The sequence below is a fragment of the Hoplias malabaricus genome, chromosome 4 (genome assembly GCF_029633855.1).
Source record: "Hoplias malabaricus isolate fHopMal1 chromosome 4, fHopMal1.hap1, whole genome shotgun sequence".
Classification (NCBI taxonomy): Eukaryota; Metazoa; Chordata; class Actinopteri; order Characiformes; family Erythrinidae; genus Hoplias; species Hoplias malabaricus.
Genome location: NC_089803.1, coordinates 71,563,139 through 71,579,154, shown reverse-complemented (window position 1 = coordinate 71,579,154; position 16,016 = coordinate 71,563,139). Strand labels below are relative to the sequence as shown.

Sequence of the window (16,016 nt, the reverse complement as noted above, 5' to 3'; positions counted from 1 at the left end):
TCAACCCCTTCTCATTAAATGTTCCTTGAATTAAGAGTGTAGATAGATAACACCCTAAAGGTCACATTTCAGTTTCAACATGAGGAAGATGAGGACATCCGAGCCAGTATATTCCAAAGAAAGCCTTCAGGGGGCCCTGGTGAGTTTCAGCTACCTCAGTGTAGGAAGTGGGGTGTTTACAGTTTCACATAATCACTTCACCTACCAGTGTGTGTTTGGACTGTGGGAGGAAACCCACGCAGACACAGAGAGAACACACCACACTCCTCACAGACAGTGACCCAAGGAGAGGTTCCCACCCAGGACCCTGGGACCCTGCAGCTGTGTGGCAAATTATTTAAGCCTTTAAAGCAACTTTCACAGTTTAAAAAACAAAACAAAACACTTTTAATAAAGTTCTGAGCATGTGTTCCCTCTATGTGCTGCTCTCCAGTTGGTTTGCACTGGAAGCCTGTCTAAAGTGTTTACAAAGCCCCGGTGTCTGTAAACGAATCTGGTTTGCTAGGCTTTCTCTCTCTGATCACAATTCGTGAGGTATTTTGGAGGTTTTTAGATGATTAAAAGAGATCTCCAAATGTTGAAAAGCATGAACCAAGATGATGATAGTGCTCTATTCCTGCTCAATAGGTGGGTAACACTGGTTTGTTTTTTGCTGTAGATGGAACTGACTCTAAATTCAAGAGAGCGCTAACTGCATGAAAGTAAACACAGAGCAAAAGTGCTACAAATTAGGGCTGTCCCGAATACCATTTTTGGAGCTTCGGCTGGGATATTCAGGGAATATTCGAATACTAGGGGAGTGGGGTGGTGTATATTGTTGTCATTAACAAAATCAGCTTCCTATGCTTGCTTTATTATACCTCTCTCCAGACTGCACCGTGGCTCGAAACATGGTTTTGTTTGCTACATTCGCTCGCTAACCTGCTAACTAGCTCGCTAACTAAGGGCACGGAGTATACACAATTTAACCACCTTGAGTGGAGGTGCTCTAATTTCACACACAAAGCAGACAAAATTAACTTTGTTCCATTGTGTGTTGATTTAGCATGTTAGTTTTAGACTTCATTAGCACATACACTTTTATGTTGATGAGTTTGAATAAGGGCGGAGTGGAGAGCACTGTGTTTACTGCTGGAGCCTGAATGTGGTGGAGCGTTGCCTTTATTGATAATAACATTTATCCAAAAATACCTGAATCGCAAAATTGGAAAGTGAATACATACCCAATGAACAAATAACTGAAAACTCTGAATATTTGGGGCCAGCTATTGTTCAGGAAATCAGCTCTCAGCGCCCACTGTAAAATTAAAGCTGCACTTTGGCTCCCAGCATGGCTCCACTCGCCGAGTCGTTCGCTAACTCATGCATACGCTGTGCCACTAAGAGCACGGAATGTACACAAACAAACCAGAGCTTATTTGTGGTGTAAAGCTGACAAAATGAACTGTAGCTTTGCCATGCTTTGCTGTAAGTAGGTTGCTGTAGAGTGTTTGGCTGCTTTAGGCTTCGTTCAAGACATTTATGTTGACAAAGCTGAATACATGTGGAGTGGAGGGTTGCCTTTATCGTCACATTTATCCAAACAAACGAATCTCAGAATTATAAACCGAATACCTACCCAACGAATGAATATTCGAATATCTGAATATTCGGGCCAGTCCTAATACAAAACTAAACAACTAAGTTACAAATGTGTTTCTGTGGGTATTCAAACAGTGAATAAAAACTTACAAATGAGTTACACTTCAGTTTTTCTCCTCAAACAGACCGTTCCACCTTAAAAGACGCTTCTTAACGTAAACAAACCTGAGAGAACTACGGTTCCCCACAATCGTGGACGCTGACTTTAATTGTCCAATAAGGGCAGAGCTGAGGGACTTTCGAATCTCTGGAATCGACTCCTGTTGTACGAGTCGGATCAGAGATTCGGTTGAACGACTCGGCTCCGGAGCGGCTGAGAGAGTGAGGCGGGGTGGTGGTGGGGGGCAGCTGAGGGCGTGAGGGGCAGCTCTGACAGCTCAGCGTTTCTGCTGCAAAACTTTCAGCAAGACGCTGCTGTTCTGAACCACCGCCAGAGTCCGTCAGAACGGCGTTCCGAGGAGAGAGAGCTGCGAGTCCACGGAACGGTGAGTTTATAGAGGAGAAGAAGTTCTGAGAGGACACCGTTATCAGAGGCGGAACGGTTCCGAGCAGCACGACTTTCCGTTAGTCCACATCAGGGAGCTTTACGGTAAAGATGCTCCTCGCTGTTTAACCGGTGTTTACGGTATTCGTTTTCAGCAAATGTTCACTAGTGCTGTGTGTGTCAATCCGAGTTAATAATCTGAGTTTAATCCGAGTCTGGTCGTGTTCGCCGCTGATAAAGAGTTTCATCAGATTAGACTCTTTCTGAAGAAACTCCCCTGTTTGAAATGTTTATTTTTAAATGTAAAACTCAGATCATCATCTCCACTGCTTCCTGTTTCAGCACTTCCTTCACAGCTCAGCTCACAGCATCCCCATTTTAAACCAGCACTGACACACTTAAGATGCATTTAAACACACTTTGACACGATTAACATAAAGGTAAACACACAAACAAATTTAAATACAGTGAAATAACGGGTAAAACACATTTAAACACAGTGAAAATACAGTTAAAGTGCTATTTAACACAAGCAAATACATTTAAACACAATGAAAAATGCACTAATATGTGAAAACACATCAAAAACACATTTATTAATATATATTCCGACACACAGAAGCACGTTAGCTCATGTAAACACACTTAAAACATATTTAAAAACATTTAGACGTATGTCAATACCCTCAAAACCCTAAAAAATGTAAACAGAGTGTCGCCGTTCATTTAAAAACACGCTGTCTCCCAAAATAGTAACTTTACAGAAGAAGGAATTAAACCTTCTTAACTTTCAATAGAAAGATTTTATTGATCAATTCGTCACATTTCAAATGCATTTAATTTCTGATTAAAACCTTTTCAATTCTCCTCCAGGTCCGTTCTTTTTGGAGTGGAACAGCGTTCCTGCGTCAGAATGTGTCCCCGCGCTGTTTAACGCAGTCACCGGAAAGCACAGAGCCGTAAACCCACTCAGCTGCAGGATTCCTTCATCCCCCTCCAGCCCTGAGAGGAAAGGGTTAAAACAAGGGTAAAACTAAAAAAATAATTTTCCGTTTTTAATATTTCAGCTGTCTTCACTATGCTCTGAAAGCAACGCTGGTTATGGAGCAGCACATCAGCGATGATGAAGCACCTGTAGTTCACAGAGAAGAAACCAAGAGGAGGAGGAGGAAAATGAAAGCATTCACATCCGCTTCGTCTGTTGCTTTGGATCATTTAGCGATGGAGTTTGTGCTCCCCACCACTAACAAGACCACCAAGAACCCCGACACGCTGCAGCTGGATGTGATCGGGAACTGGACGGTGGAGCAGGTCAAAGCCCAGCTGTGGCTGAGGGCCGTCGCCACCAACCTCTGCCCCGAATTCTACCAGAAGTACTCGCCTGACCACTGCATCCTGCTCTACCAAAAGAAGGGCAGCTGGTGCGAGATCTACGACAGGCACCAGGTGTTTCAGACCCTCGACTGCATTCGCTATTGGAAAGCTTTGAAAAAGGAGGTCGGAAAAATTCATCTCGTCCTTAGGCCACAGCCTTCTGAAGAGTCCGTACAGTACCAGAAGTTTATGAACCATCTGATAGGATACGACGTCACGGATGTGAGTAACGTCCACGATGATGAGCTGGAGTTCACAAGACGGAAGCTACTGACACCCCGGAAGATCGAGTTGGCCGACAGAGACCCCAAACTTTACTCGATGGATCCTTGGGTGACCACAACACCTATGCCCGAGTACCTGCTCAGCAAGATCACCAACAATTGCATCTTACTGGTCATACACGTGTACACCTCAAGTCAGACCATAAAAGTGTCCATAGATGACACACCCATCCAGGTCCTTCAGAGCTTCTTCACAAAGATCTCCAACAAGAGGGCGCTCCTCAGTATCCCAGAGGAGGTCAACGAATCTGACTTTGTCCTCAGAGTTTGCGGACGAGAAGAATATATCTACGGAAACTATGCCATCAAGGACTTCCACTGGATTCGGCAGTGCCTCAAAAGTGGAGAGGAGATCCACTTGGTGCTCGAACCCCCTCCAAACCCAGAACAAGACGTGGTCCAAAAAGAAGACTGGTCCCAGGTGGACGACTGCACCGGAGTGGCTGGCACCCACGAGCAGCTGACCATCGACGAGAAAGACCACGAGAAGGTGTTCACGATCTCGCTCTGGGACTGCAACCGCAAGTTCCGAGTAAAAATCTTGGGCATCGACATCCCAGTACTGCCTCGCAACTCGGAGCTGATCGTGTTTGTGGAGGCCAGTATTTTTCATGGGCAGCAGCTGCTGGCTCAGGAGAGGACGTCTCCAAAGCCTTTCACAGAGGAGATACTATGGAATTCTTGGCTGGAGTTCAATATCAAGATTAAGGACCTGCCCAAAGGTGCCCGGCTGAATCTTCAGGTGTCATGCAGCAAAGGGCAAAGCCAGTGCTCGCGAGACAGCGCCACACACGACAGCAAGAGCAAGAGTCGCCTGCTGTATTACGTCAACCTGCTGGTGGTGGACCACAGGTCGCTGCTCAGGCAGGGGGAGTTCATCCTGCACATGTGGAAGATGCCAGAGAAGAGCGAGGATAACAGCAGCGTGAATGCAGACAAGCTAACGTCTGCCACGAATCCAGACAAAACCGGCTCCATGGCAATCGCAGTGCTCCTGGACAAGTACTGCTACCCAGTTGCTCTGCCTAAGAGCAGGGATTCTCGAGATTCCTCTGAAGCGGACGGCGAAAGAGGGAAAAGGGAGATGCCTAATCACTTACGGAAGCAGTTTGATCAGATCGTAGCCACCGATCCCCTTCATCCGCTAAGTGCTGAGGACAAGGAGCTCCTCTGGCATTTCAGGCAGGAGTGCATGCGGCATCCTAAGGCTTACCCCAAGTTCCTGGGCTCTGTGAAGTGGGGAAAACAGGAAGCAGTGCTGGCCACACATCAGCTGCTGGAGAGGAGCACCACATGGGACTGTAGCCCTCTTGACGTAGGCTTAGCTATGCAGCTGTTAGACTGCCACTTTTCTGATGCGAACGTACGGACCATGGCCGTCAGGAAACTGCAGACTCTGGGTGACGACGACGTCCTGCGGTACCTCCTGCAGCTTGTTCAGGTCGGTCCTGTGGTAGCTTTATGTTTGGATTTACATATTTACTGTTGAATGTGTTTCCAGTTTGACATAACAATGAATGGCTCATTAATTCATTCATGCTTTTGGGTCATTCGTCTCCCCCCAGGCTGTGAAGTTTGAACCGTACCACGACAGTGCGCTGGCCAGGTTCCTGCTGAAGCGAGCGCTGAGGGTGAGCTGAAACACTGCATGACCACACAGCACAGACATTTTAATCTTCTTAGGCCTCGTCCACACGTAAACGGATATTTCTGTCTGTCTGTGTTTTTAAAAAACAAAACAAAAAAAAAAAACATGGTCTACCAACAGTGTTTAGAAAATCTGTGTCCACCTGAGAACGCGAAAACAAGTCTCTCTCCTTTCATTTCCTCATTGTTTTCATTTCCCTTTTCTTCTATTTTCCCTCTGTTACTCTTCCCTCCCTCTGTATCACCTTCTGCTCTCTCCCTCTTTCTTCACTCTCTCTCTCTGTCTCTCTCTCTCTCTCTCTCTCTCTCTCTGTCTGTCTGTCTGTCTCTCTCTCTCTCTCTCTCTGTCTGTCTGTCTGTCTGTCTCTCTCTCTCTCTGTCTGTCTCTGTCTCTCTCTCTCTCTCTCTCTCTCTCTCTCTATCTGTCTCTGTCTCTCTCTCTCTCTCTCTCTCTCTTTGTCTCTCTCTCTCTCTCTCTCTCTTTCTCATGACCATCAGTTGCATAGACAGACATGATGTCTTAAAGCAACACTAGGTAGTATTTGTACTTCAAAATTACAGCTTGAAATTCACTCTGATGCTCCACCGAGCTGTAACAAGGAGATTAGACCCTCTATTATTCATAATCCATGCTCATTACTGAAGAAACTGCACTATGTAACTTTTGGAGGAGGGTAGGAAACCATCCCACTCAAATATTAAAAGCAAATATTAGCTTTTCTTTGCTTATCTTACTACTTGAATGGACCCTTTTATCTCTCTCTCTCTCTCTCTCTCTCTCTCTCTCTCTCTCTCACACACACACACACACACACATACACGCACATCTTCTCCTGAGACAAAACAGCATGAGGCTGTGAACACACACTACTGTAAACAGAAACAGACCTGCGTGGCTCAAAGTGTTTTGCCCATAAACATAACAACACTGACAACAGAGTGGAGGCCATTTCCGAAGGCAACCACACACACAAACACCTTTATTAAAAATGTACAGATACGTGTGGATGGGCCTCAGTCGTCCCTCTCCACGTCTCCAGGTCCTTTGCCCTGTGTGTGAACTCTCACTCCTGTTTCCAGAGCAAACGCATTGGCCATTTCTTGTTCTGGTTCCTGCGGAGTGAGATCGCTCAGTCCATGCACTATCAGCAGAGGTATGCAGTTATTCTGGAAGCCTACCTCCGTGGCTGCGGAGAAGCCATGCTGCAGGACTTCTGCAAACAGGTGGAGATCACGGAGGCGCTGCAGAAGGTCACCCGAGAGATCAAGGCCGTGTCGGCGGAGAAATACGACGTGTCGGCACAAGGTAAAAGACTATAAAAGCTTAACTTATACGCTCCAGTTTTCCTTTACTGCCTCAGATCTGTGCAGAGCTCTGTGTCTAACCCAGTGGAAATGCTGTAGTTATTTCTCAGTTGCGTCAGAAGCTGGAGGGTCTACAAACGACCGGCCTTCCCGAAAGCTTTAAGGTGCCTTTTGACCCAGGCCTGCGAGCTGGAGCGTTGGTGGTAGGAAGAATACATCTGTTTTTCTGCTGCAATTGACACGTTCTTATCCATGGGTTTCAGTTACAGGATTTTTTTGCCGTGGGTGACATTTTGAGAAGTGATTGTCTAGTTTCTGAGCACAGAACTGTTGTAAACAGATGCGAAAGACAAGTAAATGTATCTTACACAGCTCCTCTCCCTGCGCTGGAGAGAGTCTCACAGCACTCAGAAGCACAGAGACCCACCTCCTGTCTGTGTTGGGCGTAAAGGATCCCACAGTGGAGCACAATGAGGAGGAAAAACACATTATCCACTGTTAGCCACATTAGCATTTTCACCATAGGATCTAATGCGTCAGACTCTAATGCGTCTCTCTGCTCTTCTGTCTGAATCTGAGTGAGTTATTCACACACAGATCACACACAAGCTTCAGTCATCATCTTATTTCACTGCTGTGTTGTTGTAGTGTGTAAGAGACAACAGACACCAGCCTCGTATTCCTCCGTCTCAGTGTTTTCCCACTGTTTACAGGTGAATAATCTGACCCCTCTGTCCCTGCGCTCTGAGAGTGGAGCAGATTCTTGGAGGATAATGTTTTATCGCGGCTCTCTGTCTCTGTGACTCTCTGTATTCCTCTGGTTTGAGTTAAAGTTTAATAAAGTAGTTCTCCTCGTCTGAAAGTGGAAGTGACCCCAAATGTCTCCCTACACCCTCCATAGGGCAGAGTGTGTGTCATAAATTGACGATTTGTGCACTCACACAGTGTGTTGGATGTTGAATATAAGCTTTAAAGTTCACGCTTCCTTGTCGAATTAGTGTCTAATTACTGTCTGGGTGAAGTATTAGTTTATTATCTGTGATGTGCACTATGTAGGGAGCATCGTGCCACTTTGGGACACGGCCCGAGCTCCTCCACTGACTGACACAGACAAACAGAGCTCTGTTTATAAATGTGATGCAGATAAATTGGTTTATTTCTTTAATTTTGACGTCTAAATGAGGACTACAAGTGTTGACAGAAACAATAAAACACTTTAAATATTGCAGTTTTGTTTGAGTTGTGTGTTCGAGTAATGGTTAAATTGACATCTCTGGCAACCCATGGATAACTCTTCTCTGTTCTTGATCATGAAGTGCACATAAAATAAACAGGTAAAACACAACCCCCTCTTCGCTGCGTCAGTGAAACTGTGGCTGTCCGTAGGTTGAACAGTGTAAAGTGATGGCGTCCAAGAAGAAACCCCTGTGGCTGCAGTTCAAACGAGCCGACCCCACCACTTTGTCGAGTGACACAATCGGAATCATCTTCAAGGATGGAGACGATCTCCGTCAGGACATGTTAATACTCCAGGTGATCGTTTAAACCACAGGCTGTTGTGTTCAGCTCTGAACTCTCAGATTTGAATTCCTCACAGCGATGAAACTCTAATGAAATGTGCTCTTTCAAATACAGATTTTGTTGATTATGGAGTCCATATGGGAGACAGAGTCTTTGGATCTGTCCTTATTACCTTATGGTTGTATTTCCACTGGAAATAAAATTGGTAAGTTACATTTCTTCTTGTAAACGTATTAATAAACTCTAATTCGTTCATTTCTGTAAGGTGTGCAGATACGTTTTAAAGAGTTTGTGTGGTGTATAAATGTAATTCAAAATTCAAACATTCTCTTGCTCTGTTGTCATTTTCAAAGGTCCAGAGCAGTTCTGTAAGTCGCTCTGGATAAGAGCATCTCATAAACGCCATAAATGCAAATTCTTCTATTAAAAAAATCTAATAAATCCTAATAAAATATCATAATAGTGAAGTAGTGTGAGAACGATGAGTGAATTGTTTATTGGGCGCTGCGTTCGTTCTGAGCTCCATCAGGAAAAAGCTGCAAAAGACTGTGATGGGTTTGTTCTGTTCCTCACTGTCTGTGAGGAGTGTGGTGTGTTCTCCCTGTGTCTGCGTGGGTTTCCTCCGGGTGACTGTCTGTGAGGAGTGTGGTGTGTTCTCTCTGTGTCTGCGTGGGTTTCCTCCGGGTGACTGTCTGTGAGGAGTGTGGTGTGTTCTCTCTGTGTCTGCGTGGGTTTCCTCCGGGTGACTGTCTGTGAGGAGTGTGGTGTGTTCTCTTTGTGTCTGCGTGGGTTTCCTCCAGGTGACTGTCTGTGAGGAATGTGGTGTGTTCTCCCTGTGTCTGCGTGGGTTTCCTCCAGGTGACTGTCTGTGAGGAGTGTGGTGTGTTCTCTCTGTGTCTGTGTGGGTTTCCTCCGGGTGACTGTCTGTGAGGAGTGTGGTGTGTTCTCCCTGTGTCTGCGTGGGTTTCCTCCGGGTGACTGTCTGTGAGGAGTGTGGTGTGTTCTCTCTGTGTCTGCGTGGGTTTCCTCCGGGTGACTGTCTGTGAGGAGTGTGGTGTGTTCTCTCTGTGTCTGCGTGGGTTTCCTCCGGGTGACTGTCTGTGAGGAGTGTGGTGTGTTCTCTCTGTGTCTGCGTGGGTTTCCTCCGGGTGACTGTCTGTGAGGAATGTGGTGTGTTCTCCCTGTGTCTGCGTGGGTTTCCTCCGGGTGACTGTCTGTGAGGAGTGTGGTGTGTTCTCTCTGTGTCTGTGTGGGTTTCCTCCGGGTGACTGTCTGTGAGGAGTGTGGTGTGTTCTCCCCTGTGTCTGCGTGGGTTTCCTCCGGGTGACTGTCTGTGAGGAGTGTGGTGTGTTCTCTCTGTGTCTGTGTGGGTTTCCTCCGGGTGACTGTCTGTGAGGAGTGTGGTGTGTTATCCCAGTGTCTGCGTGGGTTTCCTCCGGGTGACTGTCTGTGAGGAGTGTGGTGTGTTCTCTCTGTGTCTGCGTGGGTTTTCTCCGGGTGACTGTCTGTGAGGAGTGTGGTGTGTTCTCTCTGTGTCTGCGTGGGTTTTCTCCGGGTGACTGTCTGTGAGGAGTGTGGTGTGTTCTCTCTGTGTCTGCGTGGGTTTTCTCCGGGTGACTGTCTGTGAGGAGTGTGGTGTGTTCTCTCTGTGTCTGCGTGGGTTTTCTCCGGGTGACTGTCTGTGAGGAGTGTGGTGTGTTCTCTCTGTGTCTGCGTGGGTTTCCTCCGGGTGACTGTCTGTGAGGAGTGTGGTGTGTTCTCCCAGTGTCTGCGTGGGTTTCCTCCGGGTGACTGTCTGTGAGGAGTGTGGTGTGTTTTCCCTGTGTCTGCGTGGGTTTCCTCCGGGTGACTGTCTGTGAGGAGTGTGGTGTGTTTTCCCTGTGTCTGCGTGGGTTTCCTCCGGGTGACTGTCTGTGAGGAGTGTGGTGTGTTTTCCCTGTGTCTGCGTGGGTTTCCTCCGGGTGACTGTCTGTGAGGAGTGTGGTGTGTTTTCCCTGTGTCTGCGTGGGTTTCCTCCGGGTGACTGTCTGTGAGGAGTGTGGTGTGTTCTCTCTGTGTCTGTGTGGGTTTCCTCCGGGTGACTGTTTGTGAGGAGTGTGGTGTGTTCTCTCTGTGTCTGCGTGGGTTTCCTCCGGGTGACTGTTTGTGAGGAGTGTGGTGTGTTCTCCCTGTGTCTGCGTGGGTTTCCTCCGGGTGACTGTCTGTGACAGCAGGAGAATGTTGGAGTTTTGAAATACAAGGTTAACACTCATTTTTACACCTACTACATCAGTCCTGAGTGTGTTTGTGATGATAATCTGTGTTTAATGAGTTCCTGACCCTCCTCATTAGGGATGATAGAGATTGTGAAGGATGCTACTACCATCGCCAACATCCAGCAGAGCACTGTGGGGAACACTGGGGCTTTTAAAGATGAAATCCTGACCCAGTGGCTCCGGGACCGGTGTGTGAATGAAGAGAAGGTATGCTATTTCCTTTGGAGGATGTTGCACTTTGCGTTACAGAGGAAGGAAACGCCTCAGGGCCAACTTCCTGGTTCAGCGGGGTCTTTGTCTGTTCAACTGTTAGTTCTGAAACTCTCTTAACACACTCACGCTTGGACCACAGAGAGACACGCACTGTAACTTGCCCGCACCTGTTTGCATGTCTGTGTTTGCATAATTCAAATGTGTGCAAAGAAAAAGACACAGAGTCTCTTTCCCCACCCCCACCCCTCTGTGCAGTACCAGCAGGCCGTGGAGCGCTTTGTGTTCTCGTGCGGAGGTTACTGTGTGGCCACCTACGTCCTGGGGATTGGAGACCGTCATAACGACAACATCATGATCACAGAGACTGGTAACGGAGCCTGTGTTCTGTTTGCATTCACACCCTGAGACTGGGGATGTGGCTTTTAATAATGTTTTAGACTTAAACACAGTTAAAAAGCCCTGTATTTCATCACTGTCCAAAGCTAAACGCATATTTACAAAAGAGTAACTTTAAAGGAGGTGAGAAAAATCTTCTTAACTTTCAGAGGAAGTCAATGGAAAAAGATCTTATTTGTAAGTGATTTCGGAGCGTTTCTATTGGTCCATTCATCATGACGTATTCAAACGATGTAGTAAAATAAACATCCACAGACATGGAGATACAAGTAATGATACCAGTGATATATTTCGCCACAATTTCGATCCCCAGAGCCGTCAGGTCATGACTGACGTTCCTTTGAGCAAGGCACCTAACCCCCAACTGCTCCCCGTGCGCCGTGGCTAGGGCTGCCCACCGCTCACTGCCCCCTAGTGTTCACTAGTGTGTGAATGTGTGTTTCACTGCAGGGATTGGGTTAAATGCGAAGAACAAATTCCTCTGTGTCCAGCACAGTGGCCAATAAAGTGATTCTTAGTCGATGTTTCGTTTCAACGTCATTTGACCAATAGAAACGCCCCAAATTTACTCTGAAAGTTAAGAAGGTGTCTCTTCCTTCTCCTGTAAAGTTACTATTTTGGGAGATACGTGTTTTTAACTGGGCAACATATGCTTTCCTAAACACATCCTGGCCTCTTTACTCATGGCTCATTGAGAGGAAGCAGCTTGGGGTTTTGAAAGTGAAGCAGAAGTGTTTCAAATGCATTTGTAAAGAACTGTGAATGAGTGACGTGTTTAAAGCTAAAGCGAAGTACTCCGCGTTCCCAAAGACATGTCTGAATCCATCAAAGTTCTCTGTACAAAACGTTATGAAGTGGAACAGAAACCAGGTACAGTTTTCATTTCTGAGCCCTCTTCCTCTGTCGGTGAACACAGCCGCAGTGAGTCGGCGCCGTGTTTCCATGCCCTTATTGGATGGTTAATGTCCTCATGAACGTAGCCCTATGAGAACATGCTGTAGATCTTTGCTTGGGTTAGCATCAGTTTCTCAGGTGCTGTCTGTTTGCTCTTAGGTAACCTCTTCCACATCGATTTCGGACACATCCTTGGAAACTACAAGAGCTTCCTGGGCATCAGCAAAGAGAGGGTCCCTTTTGTCCTCACGCCTGATTTCCTGTATGTGATGGGCACGACAGGGAAGAAGAGCAGCCCCAATTTCCTCAAGTTTCAGGTGATAATAATAATACATGTAATTTATAAGCACCTGTCAGGATACTGGAGGACAGTACAAGAACATATAGAAATAACAGCGTGAAACAACGATACAATAAAGCAGTGAGGGAGTAGGACCACAGACAAGGAAAAGCAGAGAGAGTTTAAATGCTCACTGGAGGTGGCTAGTGAAGGGCAGAGATGGAGATGCATGGGGATGGAGTTTCATTACTTTGGGCCTGCGACGTTAAAAGCTAATCATCATAAATGTGTACTTTGACAGAAGGGACAGAGAGGAAGTTAGCTGCAGTACGCCAGAGCCACTGTGAGGGATTGTGTCAGCGAAGAGTTAATCAGGTGCCCGACCTTGTGAAGATTTAAAAACCAGGAGTGAGATTTTATATTGTCTGCGGTAATGGATTTGGGGCCAGTGTCGGTGAGAAACAGTGCTTTTCCACTGCATTGTACCTGCTCTTCTCAGCTCTACCCACTTAGTCCCTGATTGGTTTTCCACTATAAAGCTCCCACTGCTGCGAAATGTATCGGGTGTCGTCTCTAACCCTGTCTCTAAGGGGAACAGCGGGCTTTAAAAACCACAACAACGGCGGCGGTAACGTTAAGCGGTGTTTACTCATGGTGTATCGGCGTGTTGTTGTTGTTTGGGACTGAACACAGCTCCGTCATCAGTTCAGACAGATCAGTAGAGTTTGTTCCTTCCTTGTTGCAGCGTCCAGCTCTCGCTGGATTCTTTCGTCGGCCACCGATTCAAGGAGCGTTTGAACCTCTTCAAAAGACCACGGCGTCATTTTACGAGCTGCCGTCGTGAGTCGGATAAAAACAAACGTGATCTCTGCTGCAGCTGGAGATTTTACAGATGGAGAGTTGGTGCTGGTCGTCTGCGTTGCGTGGCGTAGAGTGACGACTCTCTCTGGACGATCAGCGCTCTGCAAGGTTTACACGCCACGGTTTAGTCCCTACTCGACTCGCTCTGAACCTTTGTCAAGTAGGGACCGTGTGGTATAAGTGCGCTGTGTTTTCTCTCTCCGCAGGACGTCTGTGTGAAGGCCTACCTCGCCCTGCGGCACCACACCAACCTTCTGATCATCCTCTTCTCCATGATGCTGATGACCGGGATGCCGCAGCTGACCAGCAAAGAGGACATCGAGTACATCCGTGAGGCCCTGACCGTGGGCTGCTCCGAAGACGAGGCTCAGAGACACTTCCTGGACCAGATCGAGATCTGTCGGGACAAGGGCTGGACTGTGCAGTTCAACTGGTTCCTGCACTTGGTGCTTGGCATTAAACAAGGCGTGGAGAAGCGGTCCGCCTGAGCCGGGCATAGAAACGCAGCTTCATCACCCAAGTCTTTTCTAAAGAGTGTATGGTCAGAGAGTGTGTTTCATGGTGGGGGTTGGGGATTTAGGAAAATACAGATATTTTCACAACATACGACCTGTGGTAGACGGGTAGGTTCATGTCCTGGGGTTCAGGAGGTGGAGCTGACTACACAATTCATTCTACATCATACGCTCTGTGTGTGTTCTGAGTGCTGAGGTGGTACTGCAGGCTCTGAGCTTGATCTAAACAGAATTTAATCACAGGAGAAAATACTGTCAACCTCCCCATCGCAGGCTTTTTATAAATTACAGCTTTGGGGCATTTTTACGTCACGTTCATGTAAATGCTTAAAGGAACACTAGGTAAGATTTGGGGATTTATTTGCTTCTGGGGCTCCCTCTAGTGTAATTCATTTTTAAAGCACTGCACTGAAATGAGTGCTGAGGCGGAGGGACGGTGGGTCTGTTTCCTACCCTCCTCCAAAAGTTACACGGTGCTGTTTCTGCCGTGCTGAGCCCATAGTAACAACAACAGAGGCTCTGTTCTCTCTATTACACCTCAGTGGAGCATCACAGTGACTTTGAAGCTGTGATTCTAAGGTAAAAATTTTACATAGTGTTCCTTTAAGGCTGGTTAATACTCCTTCGCAGATTATCTGTGATCTGTGTAAAGGTCCTCTCAGGAAACATGGGTAAAAAAAAGCACACAGAGACTCTCAAACACATCTCCTCTGCTCAGCTCTGTGAAAGATGAACCTTTAAATATAAAGATGACAGAATTATGTGGAAGAACCGCTCTCGGTTCCTTAAACGAGCTCTGTTTATAATCTCACACTAAAACCATTGAGGTGTGGAAGTGAATCCGGAACCGGCGCTGGTTCTGTGCCATCTTCTTGCTCTGTAACTTTTTTGAGGCGTATTATAATCCATCATTGAGACCCAGGAGTTTAGATGTTTTCAGCTCTAATCGGCTCTGCCCTGTCCTTTTTTTATTCATAAATATTTGGCAGGAAGTCCTCCTCTGCTGCGTCTAACGCTCCTCCAGAGGCTCTCTGTTCATTTCCTGTGTGAAAGAACACTGCAGTCCTGTATACGGCTTTAACATAACAGCCAGTACCTTATAAAGCTTTTATTACAGACATAATTTTGCATCTTATTACTCAGCTCCAGCCAGAGGTGTGTAAACACTGTCCAGTGACTGAGAGCAGGACCCACCTGTAGGGGGTGCTCTCCTGTTTTTTCGCAGTCCAAAGAACAGGGATAAGCATCTGTTACTGGTGAAATATAAGGTTCTCTCTGTTCATACACTGCACATATTTACATAACTCGCTCTTCTGCTAATTTGAATATGATGTAAGTCGGCTGTGTCCCGAATCTCTCTTCATTTTATAAAAGATCCCTGCATTTACTCGGGTTTCTCACTGGTTGAGAAGTTGAATTAAGGCCTATGGAGGATGCTATACTCACTGTCCATTCTCTCAGCTCCACTGATCACACGGTCACTCTACAGTTCTACAGTTACGCACTGTAGTCCATCTGTTGCTCTGCATACTTAGTTACCCCCCTTTCCCCCCTGTTCCTCAGCGCTCAGGACCCCCACAGAGCAGGTGTGATGTGGTGGTGGATCATTCTCAGCGCTGCAGTGACACTGACGTGGTGGTGGTGTGTTAGTGTGTGTTGAAGAGCGGATCAGACACAGCAGTTGCTTCTAAAGTTTTTAAACCCCGTGTCCACAAAGCGTCCACTCGGTTAGACACTCGGTTCCACCTTGTAGACGTAAAGCCAGAGACTGTAGCTCATCTGTCGCTGCACAGTGTGTGTTCATCATCCTCTGGTTCTTCAGAGACAGGTCCCGGGTTGCTCTTGTGCTGTGGGGGTCCAGACCTTTGTGGAACAGGTTGTAATTGTTAATGTCTGTGTTACATACACTCATGTAAAACTGACTTTCTTCTGTTGATATTTTTCTATGAAATGATAACCCCCCGATGGCATGCTGTAATCCCCCCTTCTCCTTCTGACTTTCATTATTTAATGTATTTATCTTTTTAATTGTTAATGAGGTGCTCTTCCCGGCGCTGGGAGGGTTTTAATTACAAAACAAAGACAATAATAAAGGCACAATTAATCTGAACATCTGTTTCTGTTTTTTATGTTGATTTTGGTGGTGGAATTGAACTGATAGAGGATGGGGGTGTAGTGTAACTGGGTGGAGGTGTAGAGTAATTGGATGGAGGTGGAGATGTAGAGTACCTGGGTGTAGGTGTGGAAATGAACTGATGGGAGGAAGTGTAGAGTAACTGGGTAATTAATTTATGGAAGGTTGGGTTGAGTCATTTTGTGGAAATGAACTGATGGGAGGTGTAGGGT

At 46.6% G+C, this 16,016-nt stretch overlaps 1 protein-coding gene across 2 annotated transcripts; it reads left to right on the top strand.

The window, feature by feature from the left end:
* Positions 1 to 1,995: 1,995 nt before the first annotated feature.
* pik3cg (phosphatidylinositol-4,5-bisphosphate 3-kinase, catalytic subunit gamma) lies at positions 1,996 to 15,771 on the top strand. 2 transcript variants are annotated; one of them, XM_066668212.1, is made up of 11 exons: positions 1,996 to 2,126; positions 2,999 to 5,224; positions 5,349 to 5,414; positions 6,511 to 6,736; positions 6,835 to 6,938; positions 8,122 to 8,268; positions 8,371 to 8,461; positions 10,588 to 10,718; positions 10,980 to 11,091; positions 12,174 to 12,331; positions 13,362 to 15,771. In XM_066668212.1, the coding sequence occupies exons 2-11, from the start codon at positions 3,227 to 3,229 to the stop codon at positions 13,641 to 13,643; spliced, it is 3,315 nt and encodes a 1,104-aa protein (XP_066524309.1). In that variant the 5' UTR covers positions 1,996 to 2,126; positions 2,999 to 3,226; the 3' UTR covers positions 13,644 to 15,771. The 2 variants fall into 2 exon arrangements, with proteins under 2 accessions (XP_066524309.1, XP_066524307.1); XM_066668210.1 differs by having other exon boundaries at positions 2,016 to 2,230.
* Positions 15,772 to 16,016: the final 245 nt, after the last annotated feature.

Coding starts and splice junctions, on each gene's coding strand:
- pik3cg (XM_066668212.1), top strand. CDS start 3,227: ATGGAGCAGCACATCAGCGATGATGAAGCACCTGTAGTTCACAGAGAA. Junction 8,269..8,370: donor AGGACATGTTAATACTCCAG/GTGATCGTTTAA, acceptor TTTCAAATACAG/ATTTTGTTGATTATGGAGTC. Junction 8,462..10,587: donor TTCCACTGGAAATAAAATTG/GTAAGTTACATT, acceptor CCTCCTCATTAG/GGATGATAGAGATTGTGAAG.